The sequence below is a fragment of the Cylas formicarius genome, unplaced genomic scaffold (assembly GCF_029955315.1).
Source record: "Cylas formicarius isolate icCylForm1 unplaced genomic scaffold, icCylForm1.1 PGA_scaffold_3__17_contigs__length_32017465, whole genome shotgun sequence".
Taxonomy (NCBI): Eukaryota; Metazoa; Arthropoda; class Insecta; order Coleoptera; family Brentidae; genus Cylas; species Cylas formicarius.
The window spans coordinates 21,558,478-21,582,986 of NW_026844326.1; the positions used below are offsets into that span (position 1 = coordinate 21,558,478).

Genomic DNA, 24,509 nt, shown 5'->3' on the forward strand with positions numbered 1-24,509 from the left:
TGTGAAAGGCCTAAATTCTCTAGTAACGAGTAAAACTGTATGACATCGTTGGAAATCATGTTCATATAAACCAAATTAAAATCACCCACACAGCAGAGGTTGTCGCTTAATAAGTTAATTGAAGTCAAAACATTGTCAAAATCTGATACAAAGTTTATAAGATGGCGGCCTGTAAATACATCCGAAAATAACACTCATTTTCTGGAGAATTAATTTCACCCAAATCGGCACAAATTGTTGATATTTTGTGAACTCATTCCTAATAAGTGTACATCCATAACAACCTCTAATCTCTAAGCCCACCCATCCTATGGTACGACTGACTCGGATAACGGTCCTGAAAAAACAAAACGTTGAATACTTTTAATGTATGACAAATATTTAAAGCAGCTAATGTTTTCTCGTAGCTCAGAAAAGGAGTTACTCTATAAAGTCACATCGAAAATGGGTCACCCTGGACAGTAGCGTCATTGCAGCCCTAAAGTGAATTGTTTCTTTCCCTCGCATTTAAATTTACCGAAATTTGCAGTGAAATATGACGAACAGAACCGATGACCGAATCACTGAGATCAACACCAAAGCAGACAAACGCAGAGGGAACAGGAAAAACGATGCTAAGGACGTTAAAGTACACACCAAGTATCAAAAGAAAGTTCATTGCAAAAATTTTAATATATAAATATACTTGTACCAGTACAAAATACTGTCGCCTGTGAAATGTGACAGTAGACCATGATTCATATTTCATTCACTATTAACAAAATGCCATTTCAAAAAAAAAACTTTTACATCGAACGAGGATTCATACTGAGTAGACGTGTAACAGCAACCGTGGTTGACAAATACCATAAAGTTGATGATTAAATTAAAAAACAAAGCTTATAAAAAATTCAAGACAACTATAAATAGGACACAATATAACTATTACAAATAGATTAAAACCCAAAGTGATGTAGCTATCCGTAATGAATAGAAAAGATATTTTCAACACTTCTCTAATTCAAATAAAAACCGAGAAACTGAGAGATTTAAATGCTGTAAACAAACATAACAAAATTATAATTCCTGACCTTTTAAATAATCCTGACGACATTAATAAAAGTTTCTTTGTCAACTGCGGTACTAAATGGCCACTTAATAAGAATTTACTAAATATTTACATTGAAAATACAAAAAAAGAGTTTTTATACTCCCGTCTGCAAAATGCCTAATTACACACCGACCCAGCGTGCGGAAAGCGTCACTTTTCCACGTCAGTTTCGTTTTCCACGGATCCGAGCCACTTTGGACTTTACCGCACGGGTTTGGGAGCAATCGGATGTATTCGGAGATATTTCCCACGCCTTGAATTTTGACGTTTGTCAGTTGTGATGGTCATGTCAGCGAATGTATTCGTGTTATTTTGCGAAAATGTACCCAAAAACTAACGATCGTAGGAAGAGTATAATATGCAACACGTTCGGTAAACTTTTTAAGTCACTCGTTTATTAAACACTCGCTCCGCTGTACTACGCTAGTGTCAAATAAACTCCTGCGTTTACAGCACTTGTTGCATAATATACTATCAATAGATTGCTTGGTTTTTCACAGTAACGGAAAACGATGTCAAAAGACATATTCCAGAAATTAGATCTCTTGCGATGGGTGTGGATGAATTCAACTTGGAAATGTCTGTGCCTTGATAGAATACTTCCACTTATCACGAATATAATGAATAGCTGTGTTATCGAATCCGTATTTCCTAAGAATTGGTAGATTTCTAACCTTCTTCTATTACCTAAATCACAGAGTATCACAATGAACAAATTAAAAACCGTGTTTTCAAAAGATAGCTTACCAATTACTTCCCTCCTTACAGTCAGGATTTCGAAAAGGGGATAGCTGCACGTCAGCAGTATTAAATATAACGGACGACATTCTTCGGAGGAGTGATATGAGTAAAACGACTGCGCTTATTTTGTTGGCTTACTCAAAAGCTTTCGACAAAATCAATCATGAAGTTCTATTGTCAATACTGCATTATTTGGAGTTTTCAAGTGCTGCAGTGTCTTTTATGCGTAGTTACTGTACTGACCGCTTTCAGTTTGTGGCAACATCTAAAGGACAGTCAAGTAATGTTACTATTTCGTGTGGAGTACCCCATTCGAGTAGTTTGCAAAATTCATTCCTATGCTGATGATACCCAAATATATTTTTCATTTTTTCCGGAAAATTTCCAGCAGACTACGGAGGTTATAGACAAGGATATCAAGCGCGTTGAAGAGTTTTCAAACTCGTGGTTTGGTCAAACTAAAATGGTAATTAGACCTTACTTTCGAATACGTAAAGATAAACATTTAATTTTGCGCGAAATTTGGGACTAAACTTTGATGGTGATTTGCATTTCAAGCCCCATGTAAATAAGTTCATTCAAAAGGCCTATATGATTTTAAAAAACCTTTATCCCAGTCGCCACCTTTTAAAAACTAACCTTAAAATTAAGTTGATTGATTCGCTGGTACTGCCTCATTTTAATTATGCAGATGCGAGGAAAAAATAACCATATATTTTTATTATCACTATGATTTTATTTTATTATTATTATTCTTTAACTCTGGTTACAATTTATTATTATTATCGTTATTATTAATGACTATATTTGTATTCAATATACTTTAAAAATTTAAATATGTGTTCACGGTTTCCTTTTTTTTTGTTTTTCTCTAAATATGAAATTTACGTGTTATCTCCTTTTAAAAAATTAAAACAATTATTTGAGATGATCTTTTAATCCTGTTTCATTAGAAATTTACCGTTCTTCGTTTGTTAAACTGATTTTTTTGGGATCAATAAATGTCCACTATTATTATTATATGCATCATTAAAAATGTAATCTAATTTAATAAGAAGACGCAGCACAGCATACCTGCTAAGGTGTTCTAAAAATACTGTTTTGATCTAGGGACTGTCAAATTTAAAATAATTATTCGAATTTCTCCTCTAATTACCGGGTCCCATATTAAACTGACCCCCCAGAAAACATAACATCGCCGACAAAATAACCCCCACACACACACCCTCACGCACAAGGCTAGCGTTGGAAATCACCCTCAACCTCGACGACCTGACCGGCAGATCGTATCCTGTTTTACCGGTAGAGAGTCATAAAAAATCAGCCGAGTTGAATCAATCGTTGTCAATTATCGTGTCAAGTGAAGTCAAAAGCGGCACATGGCGGATACGGTCATTCCGTTTCCGGTCGCAATCCCAACGAAAATCAAAATATAATCAGGAATAATTTCGATCGCGTGGGGTGTGGAGGGGGGACACGGTGTCACGTGACGTCCGCACGCCACGTCACGAGTCAAGAAATCACCAGGTGTGTCGAAGACGAGTAATTATATCTGAAGAAAAAGTGACTTCGACCGGAAAACCCTAAGCGCCCCACAACAGGATCATTATTTTTTAAGGAGGTGTTTATAGAGTGCTTGTATGTGTGTGTAGAGATTAATGTTTGGTTTACTGTTAACCCTAAGATTCAGATTTTGTTAGTATGTTCAAAAAGTACTTAGTAAACACTCCACAGAATGGATGTTATAGTATATAGTAAAAATGTCCTCAATTTTTATAATGTTCTGTACTGAATTTTTTCAGCTCTCAGTTGGTTGGCTGTTATTAATGAATTTGTTTCCAACTGTTTATTTTGATGTACTTAAATCCCATTTTACAAACAACCCTGTGAGTGGTGGCACGGCTTATCTTTATATGGGTTTCGTCTTTTATTTTCTTTTTCAGTTTATCCAAGGTAGGAACAACTTCGCTTTGCTAAAGACAATACATTTTCCTGCTTATTAGATCCTAAGCGCTATTGTTTATACGGTGAGTTTGAAATTCACTACGTTTATTCCTCTTCCTCAATTCTCCACTATTAATAATATCCTTATCTACGACATGAGCGTTTTTGTAAGTAGACAGGCTTCTTGTTTAATAAGTCCTCTACTGATTAAAGTTTCATACATATTTTTCACAACCGGTTTTGCATCAAGCGAAAAATGATTTCGACTCGACAATACCCAAGAAATATATCAGAAAAAAAAGAAATGTATCTAGCCCACCCCTTCCTTGTCACTGCTGCAAGAATAAATTTGTTGTTAATGGCTTTAGTCAATAACGATAGGTAATAACATCAATAAAGTTTTATTGGAGAGGGTCCCTCGAAAGCCAACACAATGAAAATTGAGGACTATACTATCATCCCATCCGACCATTTTCACTATCTAAAAAAACTATGTCTATATCATTGGTATTATTCTTTGATACATCATAGGTACATCATTTTCGGTAGATTTTGTTTATGTTATGTTATGTTTATATATTTATATAATATATATTTTTATATATACGGTTCCGATGTTACAATTATCTACAGGATATAAAGCTGAAAATATTTAAAGATTTGCACGCCTTTATGTTGTTTGGCAAATTATTAAAATGAATTAAATTAATGTTTATCAAACGTAACAGAAATTTAGATTTGCAAATATTTGTGAGGAGGTTAGAGCTACTTCTAGTATTTAAACTATGTATATTACAATTTTTTTAAATTAACAAGATTTTTAAAAACAGATTTGATACAGAGACAAAGACGATATATCCATCCCAACATTTTGGGATAGGCGACCAAAGGCAAAACGAAAAAAAAAACACAGAAAACATACAAAAGAGTAAGAAAAATATGAATAAAAAATCCACTTTTTTGAGATTAAAATCTTACATAAAGATACATACGGCAGAAGTTTGTTTCTTTTGTTTTTTCTGTTTTTTAAAGTTCCATCCCACCTGGTACACTTCAAAATCTTTTCCTTTGTGTATCTTAAGCCCTTACAAGTTCTACTAACAACTAATTCAGGATTGGACCAGACGTCCAGAAGAAAAGTGAAGATTATTTTATATTATACTTACTTACTGGTTCGCCAAGTCATTCAAAATATGTGACCATTGTTGTAAATGATTGTCCAAAAACAGGGTTGGGTAATAAAATGGGTGCATAGGCCAACCAATCCATAGTATCCAGGAGTACTGACTCAGTTGGTTACTTTTTGAGGTGCCTGTTTTAATTTGAGTTAAACTATTATTTATAAATCTAATATTTTACTGGTATTACATAAATATTTTGCGCACAATCATTCCTTTTTATAATATTAGAATTCATTTTGGTATTTTTACATATGGGACACTCAATCTCGTCCTAGAATCGTGACCGTTGTTGGTTGGCGGCGTCGAAAAGTCAGGTGTTCCAGTTTAACCGTATTACGTACACATCTGTCTCACACCCCTATTTAAAAAATTGTAATTATTCATCGCCGTGCCGCTTGGTTTAAAACAATGCGTCCATATGCCACGGACGGAGAGTGGGATGCTTATCTGGCCAATCGCGATTCGAGGTTTTGATAATGCCTCGGATTTTATTCAACATGCACAAGGGTCTAATCGGTTGGAATAGCCCCGCCTACCCTCCTTTAGCTCCGTCAAGGTGAGAGAGTTATGGTAGGGTAAATTAATAATTAGCAACTAACCATTAATTTATGAATTAATGGCCATTAATTAACAAATTCTGCCAATGGGTTAAAAACACTTTACATACACATCGGCTGCAAGATCTTATGTCAAATTTTTTTGGTAAACATATGGAACAACTAATAGTAGTATTAATCTCAACATAATCCATAAGATTGTCAAAAAAGATAAACGAGATGACACTACACACTAAATACGAACTTGAATCGGGATGTATTTATTATCATTGCCAGTTTTTAGGTGCAATTAGGTGCTTTTCTAACTGCCACTAATTTAAAGTTATTACGAGGAAGACTGCATTGAATTGATATGATACAAACAATCTAAATAAGAAACTGTGTCATATTCATAGCTACTCCTAATTATAGATTAGACGGATATTCTCTGAGTTGGGCCATTGTGTGGTACGACACAAGCATGATATTAAAGAATTTTGCTTAAAAAACAACAACAATGGCTCAATGAAAATTAAAGATGAATTACCCTGGATTACCTTTTTGGTACAACTGATTAACATTTATCTATTTTTAATTTCCCCGACCACAACAGCATTCACCAATAAAACGAGACCTAATTTTGGGAAAAGGACGAAGCAAAGCAAAGCAAAACAAAATAAATCAAAGTTGAAAATTGAGAAGGAAAGGAAATCTTAGAAACTTGAAAAAAACCCGGACACAATTTGTGAATACTATGATATCCTATGCTTAATATTTTACCCTTTATAGTAATATTTTAACCTTGCTCTCCGTATAGAAAATATTTACTTCATTTATTTATATGTTACACCTCTTCTATGAAATCAATATACGTAGTCCCCCTTCTAGTCGCTAGGTGGCACCACAGCTTTAAAGCAGAGCCAAAAAACTGTGGAATAACTTACCATGGACGGTATATTCGCCATCTATGGTCTTAACCTCATTCCTCTTTTTGTGCTTTGGTGGCACATGTTCATTTTTATTCGGCGTCGGTGTTTTCAGCTTTTTTCAGCGTTTTTGGAAGTTAAATGGAGAAGTACAAGTGAGATTTACGTTATTCCTTATCGGATGAAGAAAGAACCTACCTACGACGAAAGATTAAATCTTTCCATCCGCGATTACATAATCGCTAGTGGCGTGGTTCCCATCAACGAGATTTTCTTACAATTGGGAGACGATTTCTTCATCGTCCGGGTTCCGATCGGAATCCCCAGAACTCGAAAGACCCCCCATCTTTCCCACTTATACGACAGCAGTCGTATGTAAGTATTTCACAATTGGAAGCAATCCTTTTGTGAGGGGGTCAGCCATACATATGGTTTTATATTTTTTCGACATCGAAAAAATAGAGTTTTCTGGCTCGTCCGGCTATGGATGAGGCGCCCGGGATACTGGGACATAATGAACAATTTTTTATGGCTGTTGGAATGCATTTACTCCATCGTAAGTATATTTTTTAGGCCCTTCAATTAATTCTGATGTCATTGTTGAGCCCCTTGGGACGGATTTAAAGCAAAATGGCCTTTAAGCTATGGGGTCGATAGTCCCAACACAAAGTTTGATGTGTCATGACATTTTGGCAAGTCAGATTAATACGTTTTTGAAATCCGGTGTGTCCGAAGATTGTCTCAGTGACCTTTTGCGTTGATATCCTGTGCCGAAGAATTGCCGCTCAATAACTCTCCTAAATTGAATGTGCAGATGAAATCTGCCATCAACAAAGGTGGAAAGAAAAGGGATGAGAGACTGACTGCAACAAGGGGTGCTTTGATGGTGGTTGGTAGGACGCTCTTGACCTTGCTTTTGAAACCGGTTAAGGATGAGTAGTACTTACTTCTCATCGAAATGTTGAGTAATGCAATATTTGTTTTAAGCAAAATACACCATTTAGGTTCAGTATATAGAAGTTCAGCCGCGTTAAGCCTTTCGCTGGTCTCAAATGAAATGCAGCCTTGTATGAAGGAAGTGCTCGTTGATGCTTCTTTGCACTCTTGTTTATATGGAGAAGATTTGGCTGATAGGCTCAAATCAATCAGATTAGCTGCAGATTAGTGGCCGAGTTAAAGTCAGGTGCATCCGGAACAAGGCTTTTATAGCATACAAATTTAAACTCGACCGTCCCACTTCGTTCCCGGAAGTTGCAAGGCTGAAGTGGGTGAAAGTCATTGTACCCTCAAAAGAGGGAATACAGGAAGGTTCGAGAGGAAAGGGGGTGGAGTTGTGTCCCCAGGAAAAAATAGTAAGTACTTTTGTTGAAAGATTGCACGAGTTTCGGGACATTTGGAACTCTAGAACTCAAGATGCACAGATTCTACCTTGGTTAGATGGATATAAAATTCCATCTGCGAGGCCAGTTATACAGGACTTGATTACGACAGATCCTGTTTGGTCCCAACAAGAAAAAGATTCAATTTGTAATGTGGTCAAACACCTGTTAGAGATAAGTGCAACTGCAGTTTGCGAACCTTGTAAGAATCAATTTATTTTACAGATCTTTTTGGTTTCAAAATTGGATGGTTCGGTTTGATTAGTTTTAAATTTAAAGAAACTGAATGCTTTTATTGACACTTGTCATTTTAAACTGGAAGACAGAAAATTAGTAGAAACACTCTTCACAAGGAAGTCCTTTATGACCACTCTGGACTTGAAAGAAGCTTACTTTCTAGTCCCAATAATTGAAAATCAAAAGAATTTTCTAAGATTTTATTTTGATGCTCTCTGTTATCAGTTTAACGTGTTACCCTTTGGTTTATGCACCGCCCCGTGGGCCTTTACAGAATTAATGAAATCTGTGGTTTCTTATCTCCCTGCCAAGGCTTTTCCCTCAATAGTTTATTTAGATAACTTTACTATTTGGTGATAGTTAGCTATCCTTAAAAAATGTTCAAGTAACTTGCAACACACTGATTAGGTTGGGTTATGTTATTAATTATAAGAATGTTTTACATCCTTCGAAATCCCGTAAATTTTTAGGTTTTGTTTTTTTGAATCCCACCACTTGTTTTTTCTGATGAGTAAGTAAGTTTTGCAATTTGAACCGTTGCGAAATAAGAGTCTTTGCCGAGCTTTGTGCTGTGCTAGTTTTCAGTTTGCCCAGCAGTTTGTTACAGTTGGGTATATACTAAGAATTTTTGAGAGAATCAAATATCTAGCCCTTCAAGACTCTGTCGATAATTATGATATTTGGATGATAATTCCTTGTAATTTACGGAGGGATTTTATGTGATGGCTAAAAAGTTTACAGAATCCTGAATGCCCTGTAAGGCAGCAATGTTACAAACTTGAGATTTTCTCAGATGGTACTCCTTTGGGTTGGGGAATTGTGCCAGAGAACTTTGGAGTCCTAGGGAAGCTCAGTTTCATATTAATGCACTAGAATTAACTGCGGCCTCATTTGGTCTCTAATGCTTCGCCTCGTATTTGACTAACTGCGAGACACTTTTGAGGATTGATAACACAACTGCTATTTTGTATGTAAATAGAATAGGGTGAGTAAAATTTCCTGTTTTAAACGAAATTTCGAGGCGCCTTGGGGTTGGTGTGAAGAAAGGAGGTTATGGGTTAAAGCATCTTACATTCGATCTTCCGATAATTTTGAAGCGCATAAGGAACCCACGAATTTGAATTTTGATGGTGAATGGTACCTTTCGGACAATGCTTTTGCTAAAATAACAAGCAAATTTGGATTCCCAAAATCGAACTGTTTGCTTCTCGCCTAAGTAAGAAATGCTGAAAGTTTATTTCCTAATTTCCAGATCCGGAGGCATCTAATGAAGACTCGTTTACTGTTTTTTGGAGCGACAGTTTCTTCTATGTTTTCCCCCCGTTTTGCTTGTTGCCACTTGTTTTACGAAAAATCAAGGCTGATTGAGCTACAGGGATCGCAGTAATCCCTTACGGGCACAGCCAGCATTGGTTTGCTTTTTTTTCATGGGAGGCGTTGTAGTTATTTATTGTTTCTAATTCCAGACAAATTACCTTCTTCTTTTGACAGGAGAGGTCACCCTTTGTGGAAATCCCTTACCCTGGCTGCAGGGATTTTGTCAGGCAAGCATTCCAGAAGATTTGCTGGATATTTTTCTATCATCTGTTCAGAGCGCTACCTTGAGGCATTTAATACCTGCATGCATTTAAACTTTGGTGGAGCTTTTACGAAAGGAGGGGAGTGGAGTGTTATTACTTCTCACCTAGGCTGTATTGGATTTCCTTACTATTCATTTTAGACAAGGCAAGTCCTATGGCTCATTGAGTTCTTTCAGTGCAGCACGGCCTTATTTTTGGATCAGGTTTATTTAACAATGCAAATCTAACTAGGTTTTTTAAGGTGTTTATAATCTAAGGCCAAGTAAACCAAGATATAACAGCACTTGGGGCCCTAGTTATGTCCCTGACTTTGTAAAAGGGTTACGTTCTAATGACTTGTCATTAAAGCAATTAACTGTCATTAAAACAATTAAATTAGTTTCTCCTACTGAAGTTAACGATTGTACATAGAGTCCAAACGCTCTCTCTTATAGAATTGGTCAACATAAAATCATTTCCAGATGGATTAGAAATTAGAATAACGAATCAAATTAAGATTTCAGCTATAAATAAGACTCGACCTGTTTTTTAATTTTGCATAAATATGAAGATGTAAATCTTTGTGTGGTTTCAAATATATTATTGAGAGGGCCAGTGCTTTAAGAGGCAGTGAATCTCGTTTACTCATTACATTTAAAAAGCCTTGTAGGGCAGCAACTATACCCAACAAAAGTAGATGAATAAAGATAACTTTAGAAGATAGTGGTGTCTACACTTTTATTTTTACTGTTCACAGAACTCGACATGCCTCAACATCGTCTGCGTTTTGTAAAGGTGTTTCAATTGATATGATTGGAAAAACGGCAGATTGGTGAGAATGCTCTAAATGTTTTCCCCTTTTTTATAATAGACCTATTTGTACAGCAAGTGCAGGCCTTTTTGTTAATGCCACATTTGGGACATAGAATTTTTCAGAAGGTTTGTTTTCTCGGATAGCCATTTATTTTGTATTTGTACTCGAGGCTTTCATAAACTTTCTGGATTTCCTTATATAGCCGAATAAAATCGTTTTATAACAAATTTGCTGAGTTGCCTTTGAAAGTCTACGTATATTGATTTCATAGAAGAGGTGTAACATATAATTCAATGATCAAACGAACTTACCTGGTAAGTGAAGTTCGATCGTAATTATATGTTACACCTCTTCGTAGAAATCACCCATTCCCGCCCAATTTACTGTTCTGAACAGTACTAAAATGCCCTTTGGCAAATTTATTATAAACGGGCTTTAAAATAGAATGAGGTTAAGACCATAGATGGCGAATATACCGTCCATGGTAAGTTATTCCACAGTTTTTTGGCTCTGCTTTAAAGCTGTGGTGCCACCTAGCGACTAGAAGGGGGACTACGTACTTTTATATAATAGTTTCATAACAAGCATTTTGTACGGAGTAATCTTTTATTTGTTTCAATTAAAACCCATGATTTTTTTATAATATCAAATATTGAACCAAAATTTAAGAAATTAGACTGGATTAGAGTGGATATTTTAATTAAATGGGCAAAAACTGCATTTTCCGTTAAATGGTCATTGCAAAGGTAGTCAATTGACATTTAAAGGCAATGGATAAATATTTACTGACTATTTTAATCTTTTTTGATCAGGGCAAGTAAATTTTGACCTGCAATTAGTAAAACTAGTGTATGGACAATTATCTGAAACATAGGCTACATACATATATTTATTTTATATATATTATTTCTGATGTTCAGAATGTTTTGAATTATTGTTTGTTTTATTTGTGAACAGACGACTTTCAAATGTATTTTTCATTTCCACCAGAAAGTGTTTTAAACGCTACCTTAATAAACATTCATCACGGTTTGAAAGTAGATGCAGATTGAAGTAATGTGCATTCGGGTGGAGAAACAAAGGTTACAGATGGTAACCAACCACTCTGTTAATCATATAATAAAAGCAAACTTTTACAAACTAAAATCTTTGTAGCAACATGCATTTAGCGAAGAAGTTAAGCAATAACTTACTGGATCAGTGGTATTTATTATTTGCCTCAATATAATGAGCTAATTGTACAAAACGCATGTATTCGTGTTGTTTGTAATATACAAGGTAGGTTCAAAAAATACGGTGACTTTAAGTTTTATCAAAAAGTACTTATTTATCAAAATGGATGTTCAAAATAGTAACCCCCCACATACACTTGTGCCAACTTTTTTCCAATCCTCGAAGCACTTCTGGTAAGCACTTTAGCGAAAAAATTAGACACAAGCGACGATGTGGGAGCAGGTCCATTATTGTGATGCTAAATCCATGAATAACTTTTCCACAATTCAGGACGTTTCCTTCGTATTCATTTTCGCAAACGGCGCATAACTTCAAGGTATTTGTTAACCGTACGAACTTGTGGTAAGAACTCTTGATGCACTACGCCACGATAATCAAAGAAAACAGTAAGCAAAACCTTGACATTTGATCGAACTAGGTATGCTTTTTTTGGTCTTGGCAATCCTGGGTCCCTCCATTAGAAGAATTGGACTTTTATTTCAACGTCATAACCATATTCCTATGATTCGTCACCAATCATGACCATATCAGTATCATCGTCGACGTCCATCAACAGCTTTTGAGCGATGCTCCTTCGACTGCCCTTTTGTTCAAAATTAAGCACCAAATGCTACATAGAGACGTCTTCAGCCACTTCATTAGTAGTGATTCGACGATTTTTCAACACCATTTGTTTCAATTCTTAAACGAGTTCATGAGTTATTGACGTGCTGGGGCGTCCAGAGCGAGGTTCGTCATCTTCGTCTTCTCGGCCATCTTGGAACTGCTTATAAACATATTTCTTTGCTCAAAGGAGATTCATATATGCCGTTGCCAACATTTCAATTTTGCAGCACTGTATTCCATTTTATACACAAAATTTTATGCAAATTCTTTCTTCGATTTTTGTTACAGCAGAAAATCACCGAGCACACAAAACCCGTCTAACGCTTGTGTGTCACAAAAAAAGTAAACGTGCAAACTGGCTGAAACTGTGACGATCGAATGTACCCAGCCGGCCATTTACAAAAGTCGCCTTACTTTTTCAATACACCTCGTATATATCTATTCAATGCTCCTTTATAGGATAATTAACAATAATAAACCTAATTACTGAACTAATCTGTTTTCGATAACTGGCAAATAAAATGTTACCTTATCAGTCCTCTGTTGATAGTTATAAAAAATGTGTAAGAGATTAAATCAACTGATTTCGAAGGTATTTCTTAATTGTAGTTTGCTTTTTGTCTTTTTTTGGCTATCGTTTCATATTGTGAAGATGTATAACTAAAGGAATTTCTTCCGTTTTGTGTAATAGAGACTATCTACAGGGCTATTCACGGTGAGTATCCTTTTAGACGTTTATGAAGAATGATTTACGATAAAAACCTTATATTAGCTAACATCAACTACCTATGTAAAATATTTTTTTTGCCATGCCGTGTTGCCAGATATACTCGAATATCAACTTTCGGTTTTTAAATGGAATACCCTGTATATTATTACATTTTTGGATTCTGCAAAATATTCTGGGACTCTTTTATGTAACATGTACCATACCTATCTTGGACATTTTCGGAGATAAAAAAGAAGAAATTTGACGACCAACAAAATCCTATATAAAATAATAATTTTTTTCACAACCCGTACAGCTAAACACTTGAATTTTTGGTTGCGGTTCCCTATTAAATTGCTTTATCATAATATAGTATAAGAATTGACTTATCGGGTACAAGACGTTCATAAGATAAGACCCAATTGGGAAGATATAAATGTCCATGTTATGTGGGTATTTTAAATGGAACACCGCATATTTTATATTGACACGTAAATGAGCAAATAATTTGCCATCAAAAAGTACAAAACTATGGTATATCTGTTTTCTCTGCTTTCCGAGTTATAAGTAAAAAACCAAAATATTGTAATTAAAGCGTATTAAAGTAAACATATTTCATCTGAGTAGCATGAATATAAAATATGGATTTTATACCTAGAAAATTAGGCCTTATCTTATATACGCCCTATACGGGATAAGTTAATTCTCATACTATATTATGATATAGCAATTTAATAGGGAACCGCTACCAAAAATTCAAGTGTTTATCTGTACGCATTGCAAAAAAAAATATCATTTTATATCGGATTGTTAGTTGCCAAATGTCTTAGAAAGTACTTTTTATCTCCGAAAATGTTCAATGTTATATAAAAAAGTTCCAGAATATATGTATATCTGCCCAAAAATATTTTACATAGGTAGCTCACATTCGCTTATAACATGGCACCAACATTTCAGGATTTAACCGTAAGTCATTCTCCATAAAGGTCTAATAGGACACTCACCGTGAATAACTTTGTATATTCATTTCGGAGTCACTGGTACTACCGGTGATCGATCACAACGGACCTAAACTAACAACAATAAATAGGCGTAGGGGCAATATAAATTCACATCGTTTAGTCCTCCGTTGTTTGCGTAAAATATTTTCGCCGCCGATCATCAGAAAAACACGATAATCAATCACCTTATTCTCCGCGCGCGCGAGCTAGACTTCGTTTGTCACTACGCAACCCCATCTTTTATCGCAATTATCATAGATTATGGCGCGAGAGGAACCGTACAATCCGTGACTTTTTCGCATCTGTCGGCGGCCGGAGACGTAATAAATACACGGGGTGTGATACGGTAATGATGCCCGGTGTAATAAATAACGCTTTTTGACGTGCGACATCTCCATTTAATCTGTCGAAAAAGGGGTGAAAGCCGGGCGTCACAATGGCCTCCGATAATCCGACGTGTCCCCAAGTCACGTGGCCAGCTATTTATGCCACAGACGATTGTTTATTATAATATTTGCCACGTTTATGGGGTAATGTGAATCATATTTTTGATCGTCGCTCGTCCAAAGTGGAAATGTCTACAAGAGTCCCTCTAATTCTACCTATCCTTCACACAATCCAAATCAAAGATGTGTAAAATTATGAATATTCAATAAAAAAAAACTTAATAAAATCGCCGGTTGCAGTGGCCTCTACTTAGAAAACAGTCGCTGGTTAGCTGAGGGCATTATGCACCTATAGACTATTTCAGAAAGCTATTGAGTAATCAAATGGGAAACTCCGTCCAGTCCAGATAAAAAGAATTTTGTATTGAAATGAATAAACAATAAAAGTGGCCCGAAATATATAGGTAAGTATAAGGCAAAAATTTATCAATTGTAGCAACCCAACCCCCGATAGACTACACTTAATTTAAATTGCCTTTTCTTGTCCATTACCTAAATGCATACATCAAAAGTCACCGTAAGAATCAAAGATTTAAGTTTTTGGCGTCGGTGTTGTTGTGTTGGTCAAAAATTTATTATCGACAAAACATAAAATGATTCATATTGCCGCTATCTGCACAGCTACAATATCATTTAAAATAGAGATTAATTGGTTGCTTCTCTTCTACAGTGTTAACAAATACGTTTTAGCTTATAACACGGTTATATGTAAAAAAGCATACAAAATTATCAAATAAACTATAAGCGAAGAGAGAATTTATATATAAATCCAATATCAAGAAAAGAGCGTCAAAACTCACCAGCATCTTTATCCGGTAGAACGTCGACAGATTCGGAATCCGCATACATATCTCGAATGTTCAAAGGTTCCTTCGGACCAAGGATCATTTCACCACCAGGTGGAATTTTGATGATTGTCTCGTACCAGAGCTGCCAAACCGCTAATGAATGTCTACGATGTACCTTTTGCAGAAACCTTACCTGTCCGTTCACCAATAGGTGTCTCGTATTGGCGAATGACTTATTGGAAACACTTCGCACCAGTTTCAACCAGTTTTGATGTTTTAAGGATCCGTCTAGCCACCCCCGAGCTCCGGTACCGGCAAGCACCTGGAATATTGATACTCGTAATGGGTCGCACATTCAAATTGCTTCTTAATTTTCAAAAGCGAAGTAGAAATACGGCAGATAAAACGAAGGATACGAAGTTTAGACAATAAAAGGTGGTTTTTGAAATGTAATCATCTCAGCGGCCAAGCGTGTGTGTGTGATTTTGCTTCGATTATTTAAAAAAAACGCGAATGAACAGATAAGACTAAAATCACAAGATATATTTAAATTAAGGTAAACGACACGGTTTATAGATCAGCGTGTAGATAACACTCGATATACTTTCGAACATCAGATACACTTTCTATTTCATATTTTAACGCAGTATTGTCGTTTTTCATCATTTTTATGCGCCACGCCGGACTGCAAATTATACGTTAAATGTGTTTGTTATTAACGAAATCTGTCATATCCGGCAATAGAAAGACCGTTTAGTATTATTTGAGAATTATCGGTAATGATCGATTCCCATTCACATGCACAAATTATCGCACAGCGATAATCGTGGTATCTTTTCTTGTCACGGCAGATACATCTCTGCAGATAACAATTCTTTATGACTCATGAATCAGGTGGTCATATACAAGATTTTCCACTAACATTTTCTCTCATTTGTGAGTAACTTTGCAACACTTAAGATATCATCAATTGCTATTTCATTAATGATTATGATCATTAATGATTATCAGTAAAAAATAAATTAAGATTTTCTACATTAGCCCCATTTTTTTTCTAAAATTTGCGGTATATGCTTGCAATGGATATTTCAATTCTTCAGATTGTCTCTTTCGAGTGCGCCAGATATTTGGGCCGATGCGCTTTAGATTATGCGAGGAACATTAGGCGTAGCTGAAACGCCATAACCAATAGAACAATTTCAATGGTTTCAAGGGTTTTTAATATATCTCCGCTCCGCAAGACCCAACCAAGGAAATATCCGTGGTTTTCATGTGCGATAGGACGGCGCAACATGTTAGGGACATTGCTTTCAGTTATCAGAAATGAAAAACAAAGATACTATAACCAAAAAATTGATGATTGCAAGGGAAATGGAAAGAAAATGTAGCAGAGATCAAAAGGACTTGTTGGAAAGAAAAATAAAAAAGCACATTTTACCAATATTGATTTTGAACATTACAGTGACAAAGAAGAAGAAAGCATGAATAACTTTTATGCCGATAGCTTAAATGAAATAGCAGAGAGTATAGAAAAGAAGCAATGGCACTCTGTGTGTGACATGGTCAGCTGTAGCTTGTCTTGCTTTAAAAAAATAACTATATCGGAGCTTGAAAAAACTGTAAATAACTTAAAAAATAGAAGTACAAGTGACTCTATTCTAAATATTAAGCGCGTCAAGGATTTATTTTGTGTATTAGGTTATCCGTTGTTATATTTGGTAAATGCGTCTTTAAGTGCCGAAAAAATCAATGATAAACTAAAAACAAGCATCATAGTGCCCATACCTAAAGTGTCAAAACCGAAAACACGTGGTGATTTTCGACCAATTAACTCGCTGCCCGTGGTGGATAAAATCCTGGAAACGATAGTGTGTGGGCAGTTGAGAGACTACCTGGAACGGAACTGCCTACTCTACAGTGGACAGTCTGGTTTCAGGAGCAAACACTCGTGCGAATCTGCGTTGCAATATATGTGTGCAGTGTGGCGGAAAGACATGAATGAATCAAAACAAATTCTGAGTGTTTTTGTAGATTTCAAACGTGCATTTGACACTATTGACAGGGACATTCTTATTACAAAATTAGGTTTATATGGCATTAAAGACTCTGCACTAGAATGGATAAAGAACTTTTTATCTGATAGATCTCCTCAGACTAAAATTAATAATAATGTTTCTAGTCATAGGGATAGCAGATGGGGGGTACCGCAGGGAAGCGTGTTGGGCCCGCTATTATTTATTATTTATATAAATGATATGCATCAGGTTTTAAAAAACTCCTTTGTCAACTTATTTGCTGATGATACGCTTATTTCAGTCTCTGGAAACGATTGCAAAGAAATAGCTACCAAACTGAACACCGAAATGCACTATTTCTACGAATGGCTGTGTCAAAATAAACTGAAATTAAATAGCTCCAAAACCAAGTGCATGGTTATCGGTTCTAAGGTTAACTGTCAAAAATTTTATAAGTCGGGGTATTCGGTGGATATACAGGGTAATAAAATTGAGTTTGCTTCCGAAATGAAATATTTAGGGGTGATCTTGGATCCACAATTATGCTCTAGTAATCATTTTGAATATCTATGCAAAAAAATTGGTAAGGGTTTTTTAACCGTGTATCGCGGTTTTTGTCGCAGTGGACTAGGATATTAGTGTATAATAGTATAATTTTGCCTCATTTTTCATATGTTTGTTCATTGCTTATAGCTTGTACAAAAGAAGATTTAAATAAGTTACAGTTACAACAAAATAGGGTCATGAGAATCATCCTGAACTGTGATAGATGTAGTCCTATAAAGAGTGCGTTAGACCAGCTAAATTGGCTAAATGTCGGGCAGTTCATTAGAAGAGCAAGTTTAATATTGGTTTATGGAATTGCGCACGATCACCAACCAGGCTATCTTAAATAATGGTTGGAAAAAAGGTCAAACTTTTATCAATATAATATACGTTCCAGTCAGCACTTCAATGTTTCTATGGTAAAAACAACAAATTTACAGAAAACTCTATTCTACGATGGTGTTTATAATTTTAATGAACTGCCGGATAATATTAAGGGCGTGCCTTGCTCAAGAGTGTTCAAGAAGAGACTTACGGGGTATTTGCGAAGTTTATAGTTTTGTTTATGTAAATTTTACTTGCTTATGTAAATAGCCTAGTGCTAAATAAATATTATTACTTACTTATTACTTACTTACTTACTAATCTAATTCTACAATACTTGATGTATCAATACTAGATTTGGTATAAATAAATGGACTACTAGAGTTTTCGCACAGTTTTCACTTTTCGATGACTTCCAGTTTTAATTTTTTAAAACGAGACACACGAGACAAAATTCCATTTGAGATTACAGCATTTCATGCATATGCGGCAAAGAATACATTGGAGAGACCGGACGAAAAATGTCAACTAGGCTCAAAGAACAAGAAAGAGCCTTGAGACTAAGAGAAATAAACTCATCAGCTGTATTGTATTCTATAAAACTAAAATTCTTGCATGTAATTAGTTCTTGTACCAACGAAAAATCCGAGAGTCTATAGAAAACTATAAACAACCTAACAATCGTAACCGTGACTCATGTGTCTACCTGTCACCAATTTGGGAATCAGTCATCCGAGACGGTGTTTATGCTCCTCATTTAGCTCCGCCCCCCTTAACCAATATATAAGCAGGTACAGAGTAAAATACGATCTAGTTTCAGTGAAGCTCTGAAGAAGTAAACAGGATGATTGGCGAAACGTCAACAATTTCGACGCAGTAGAAATCCAGAAGTTTTATAAAAAGTGATTTTTTAACGAATTTAAAAGTATAAAGTAAGCAAGTGAAATCGGAAATGACAGAAAAGTGAAAAAAAAAAAACGAAAAACTCCCGGCTCGTTCATCTATACCAAATCTAGTTCTGATACCCCAAATACTCTAAAATGGTAAAAATCATCATCAAAAATAAGAATGTTGTAAATTGTAAAATTTAAACACCAAATCAATCTTCCCCAAACATTACGTCAGACCGTAAACTTAGTAGACCCGAACATTCCCCGAATCCGAAATGCTCCCCGCTGTTTCCCATCAGCCAAATTTGACCCTCCGACATCAATTAAACCCTCAAAGGGCGAAAACAAGAAGCATAGAGGCGTCGAGATTCCCTTTAACGGCAGAGGACAGCCCCCACGATCACCCTTAATGGTCCCGATTCTTAATCCTGCTGTCATCGTGTCCTGCCGCCAGAACACGAAAGGGAAATTCGTAGGAACTTGCGGCTTTCCGCAGCGATGAATACCGCGTCGTTATTGGCTTCGTTTTTGAATAAACGCGTCGAGGATTGTTGTCGTCAATAGGAGGGGAGCAAAATAGATGAGAAAATTTCATTGGAGAGGATTAATATTGATGGTCGAAAGGTTCATCCGACTTTTTTTTAGGTAATAATAGCATTATTGCAGCGGTTTCAGGGGCGTTATTGTAAAACTATGGTTTAATTTAATAAGGACATATAATATGATTATCAAATGAAGTAAGTTTATCTTAAATTTCAATGATAAGTGAAACTGCGTTTTTTGAAGATAGAGGTCATACCTTTAAAACTGAGAAGAGTTTCAAATTTCTGTACTGACTTTGTTTAAATCTCTTCTAAAATATTGTTTATGTTAAGTTCTTGAAAAAGATTTGCCAAGGCTGCAGCAAATGTTTAGTGATCTCAGCAACCTCCTATAACATTGTTGTCCGAGAAAATCCTCCGATTTCTTTTTAATGTGGCTTATAATGCCAACTTAAATTTGTTTAATATTTTAACATTTTAAACCTATAATATGAAAATGTTCTTTTTTTATGGTCTGTATGAGCTTATGAACATTTTGTCTCTTTTTAATGTACTTTTCTTGTTTGGAACTAAATATAGTAATATATATATGTATTATATATATATATATATATATATATATATATATATATATATATATATATATATATATATATATATATATATATATATATATATATATATATATATATATATATATATATATATATACATATACATATATATATATATATATATATATATATATATATATATATATATATATATATATATATATATATATATATATATATATATATATATATATATATATATATATATATATATATATATATATATATATATATATATATATATATATATATATATATATATATATATATATATATATATATATATATATATATATATATATATATATATATGATGACACTATATTCCGGGATATCATCCGTTCGCTCGTTGAACTCCGACTGGAATCCTGCATCCGACTGGAATCAAATCTTGCATCCGACTGGAATCCTGCAGACGTTTCGCCAAAATCTCACTTGGCATCTTCAATGCTCGCGCTCCGAAAACACTTCGAACACTGTTTTCGGAGCGCGAGCATTGAAGATGCCAAGTGAGATTTTGGCGAAACGTCTGCAGGATTCCAGTCGGATGCAAGATTTGCAGGATTCCAGTCGGATGCAGGATTCCAGTCGGAGTTCAACGAGCGAACGGATGATATCCCGGAATATAGTGTCATCACATTTTTCCATCCGTGAATCAATAGTGAGATATATATATATATATATATATATATATATATATATATATATATATATATATATACATATACATAAATATATATATATATATATATATATATATATATATATATATATATATATATATATATATATATATATATATATATATATATATATATATATATACATATTTATGTATATAAATAACTGCTACACTGAACCATTACGTGGGCACTTAGAATGGAAGCAAAGACGGCTGAAAACAAAAAGGAGCTATTAAATTCATACAGCTTGTATAACAAATTTAGGAGTTCTCTTTTACACTTAATTTTAACTTATAAATTCGTTATTTTTCACACTCAGTCCTAAACACTAATCTCTCCTGAATCGAAGAGGATGTATGATCATATCGTCATCGAATGTGTTTATAAAATTCATATATATGGTGATGTTTTCTTAAGTCATAAGCACGTAAGTAAGTATAAGCAGAAGTCATACCCAGAGGTACCATAAACTCTGAGAAATTATTAAATACAGTTCTTCTCATCATTGTACTGTCGACAAGCAAATATTTAAACTATTTTATATTTAAAATATTTATAGATAAAGAGTTATTAACCACTGGATTAATTTCAGGACAATTGAATACTGTAAATAAAACATATATTATCATAGAGGAGAAAAAACTCGTTAGTATACCAGAAAATCTAAGAATAATTGTTTTTATAATGTTTCGACCGCTTAAGCGGTCATCTTCAATCACTAAATCCTCATTTTAAAAAATATAACTTATTTTTGCAATAGTAATTCTCATTGCCAAGTGCAATATTGATAATTATCTCAGTAAATGTATGAAAGAAAATTGTCAATGATCGATACACGGTAGGACGTTTATACAGGCGAACGAGACAGCTAGGTCGTCGACAATGACTTTTACTCTCACGCAAGATCTTAATATCAAATTACCTTTTTTCGCTATATTTAACAACGGCGCTAGTCTAATGAATATTTAAAGTATTAGCATTTAATTATCACTTTCCTAAGGTAAGCAAACTGACCACTGAATCCATTAAACCCGGTGGTTATACAATCGGAAAAAAAATATTCCGCACCAGACTTTCAAAGTTATTATTGCGGACTTTTTTCTTCTCGTTGGCGTTACATTTTTTAAAAATATAACTACTGGGTAGCGGATTTCCATACGACCTTCTCGTCGATCTAACGCGAAAGACGGCAATTACCGGGAATATTGATATGAATATGCAAATATATCGTGTATAGGCTGCACGGTTCCACTTTGTCATTAAATCTCGAACAATGGCTGAACTTAAGTGTCAAATTTTTTTACGAACGTGTGGAGGAGGATTTTATGGCACAATCATTAGGACGACGGATATGTCGGACTGAATTTATTTATTTCTTTTTTTTTCCCGGATGGTGTATAAATCAAAATTCTATCTCAATTTTCATCGCGTTGACTTTTTACCGATACTCCCGAATAGAACTTTAACGATGTTTTTACCTATTGTTATTGGGTAACGCCATCAAAAAAATGTATGCTAACTTGGAGAGACAAGGCAGGGGTGGGCCAGATATATTTTTTTCTTTCTTGAGTGTTGACCGTCCGTGGCAGAGTTGAATAATCGTTTTTGCTGTGCGTCGATGCAAAACATGTTGTGAAAAATGTGTATGAGTAGGGAACTTCTTAAACAAGAAGCTTTAAAAGAAACCTGTCTACTTACAAAAACGACAATATCGCCGATAAGGATGTGGATAAACTCACCGTATAGACAACCTTTATCAAAGCGAAGTTGTTCCTGAAACATAAACTAGAAGAAGATGAAACCATTATAAATATAAGCCGTGCCACCACACATAGAGTTATTTGAAAGATGGGATTTGATTACCGCAAAATAGACAAAAAGCAAATAGTAATGGAATCACACAGATTACGTACTTGAAGATTTAATTACCTTCAAGGAATTAAAAGATGAAACATGGTTCGATACACATGACACTGTATCCAAAGGATGGGTTGACTCCACTTTAAATAAAGGAAAATACATGGTGGGTCAGAAGACGGATTTCTCCCATACTGTCTGTCGATATTTGCCAAGAATATTAAAGATTCCAGCTTCGATTATCATGAGGATGCAAGTGCCAAACTTTTTGAAAAATTGTGTCAAAACAATCCTTAAAAACAGTTCAGTGTTATTGTCATGGATAACGCAAACTTCCACAGCCGTCTGCTACGCAAAGCACCAGCCTCAGCAAGTACAGAAAGTGATATCCAGGAATATTTGTTAGAAAATGTCAGAGTCATAATTATTCTCTTTGACGACTCTGATAGTGAAATAGAATTTGATTTAGTTACTTAGAATAAAAATGTAAATATGCATAGATATTCCTAGCTATGAATTTATTGCGTATGTTTAATGTAATTGTTTTTTCTTAGTGTAATTTAGTAAGATTATACACACCTAAATAAACAAAAAAAAATTATTACCAAAGCTAAATATTAAGGTCTCCGAATAAAAGCAGGTTTCCCTAAAAAATAGATTATTTGGCAAATTTTCCCTAGCAGCTATGAAATTAACAATCAATTTGATTGAAAATCTAAAAAAAATACAGTTAATGGATTATTATTCATGGGTGAAAGCGAAAAGTACTTAAATAAACTTTTAGTGAGTTATTATTTTTCACGAGCAGTTTGGCCAAATAATAGCAAGAACACGCAGAACATAAAATTAAATAATAATTATTCTGATTTACAACCCATAAAAACCCATAAAATAGATGTTTGGACGGTCAATTTTCAACCAGCGTGAACCACCCTGTATATGCTATTTCATATTATTATATTTCAATTTAATGAAATTGATAAAAATGGATCACCTTTTTCGTTTCTCTAAATATGATAGGAGGTATTTTCATTTACGATCTAATTCGCGTGGCGCCATCTACTAGCGACTTTGTAACGTTACACGAAAGGTGAGTTCGCTTACCTGCACAGGTAAATGAATCAGGTGCTCAACACTTTCTGAGGTCGTTCGCCTGGAGACCGAAAGGTGGCGTTCGTATACAATGAAACCCGAAAATAAAACTATAAAGACGTAATGAAATTATAATTTTTGACAAACTGAATATCGAACCACCACCACCACAAAGAAAAAATAATAGATATAAATTATATGTCATCTAGTATCTTTGATATAGTATTTTTAAAACAGCTTTATTTGTTTTTAAGATATCGTGATTAAAACTTGAAATTCTAACTGAGAGACTTTGGCAAGTCTCAGATATCTGTGTAGTTTGCCATTTACTCACAATGACAAGAAACCAAGCACGCGTAGAGAAAATATTTAAAATCTTCCTGTCAGCGTCGCGCGTGTCTCCGACGCAGGGATCCACCGTTAAATATTAGACGACATTGAGTCCAATTAATAACGACAAAAGGGGAGGTATTGTTTTGAGTGATACAAATTGGACGACAAAAAACCCGCGCCATGTTGAACGGACCCTGTCCGAATTAATGTCCGCAAATGAATTCAACCCTGTAACACGTGCCGTTGTATTTTAGCTCGATTATAATAATCATTAAAATGCGTCAGCTGCCAAAAAAAAACATATATATATATATATATATATATATATATATATATATATATATATATATATATATATATATATATATATATATATATATATATATATATATATATATATATATATATATATATATATATATA

At 34.6% G+C, this 24,509-nt stretch overlaps 1 protein-coding gene and 1 long non-coding RNA gene across 5 annotated transcripts in view; one reads left to right on the forward strand and one right to left on the reverse strand.

Moving 5' to 3' along the window:
- The window catches only part of LOC132699181 (histone-lysine N-methyltransferase PRDM16-like), a 152,919-nt gene that overhangs the window by 16,214 nt on the left and 112,196 nt on the right, over positions 1 to 24,509 (reverse strand). For all 3 annotated transcript variants that reach the window (XM_060665752.1, XM_060665754.1, XM_060665755.1), the window contains exons 3-4: positions 15,384 to 15,512; positions 15,203 to 15,332 (exon numbers count right to left, since the gene is read on the reverse strand). In XM_060665752.1, coding sequence (XP_060521735.1) covers positions 15,203 to 15,332; positions 15,384 to 15,512 — 259 coding nt within the window. The remainder of the gene's footprint in view (positions 1 to 15,202; positions 15,333 to 15,383; positions 15,513 to 24,509) is intronic.
- On the forward strand, positions 6,828 to 9,757 carry LOC132699183 (uncharacterized). Of its 2 annotated transcripts, XR_009618481.1 has the most exons (5): positions 6,828 to 6,974; positions 7,154 to 7,770; positions 7,824 to 9,019; positions 9,287 to 9,446; positions 9,501 to 9,757. It is a non-coding gene; the product is annotated as an uncharacterized LOC132699183 (long non-coding RNA). The 2 variants fall into 2 exon arrangements; XR_009618480.1 differs by lacking the exon at positions 7,824 to 9,019 and having other exon boundaries at positions 6,835 to 6,974; positions 9,501 to 9,756.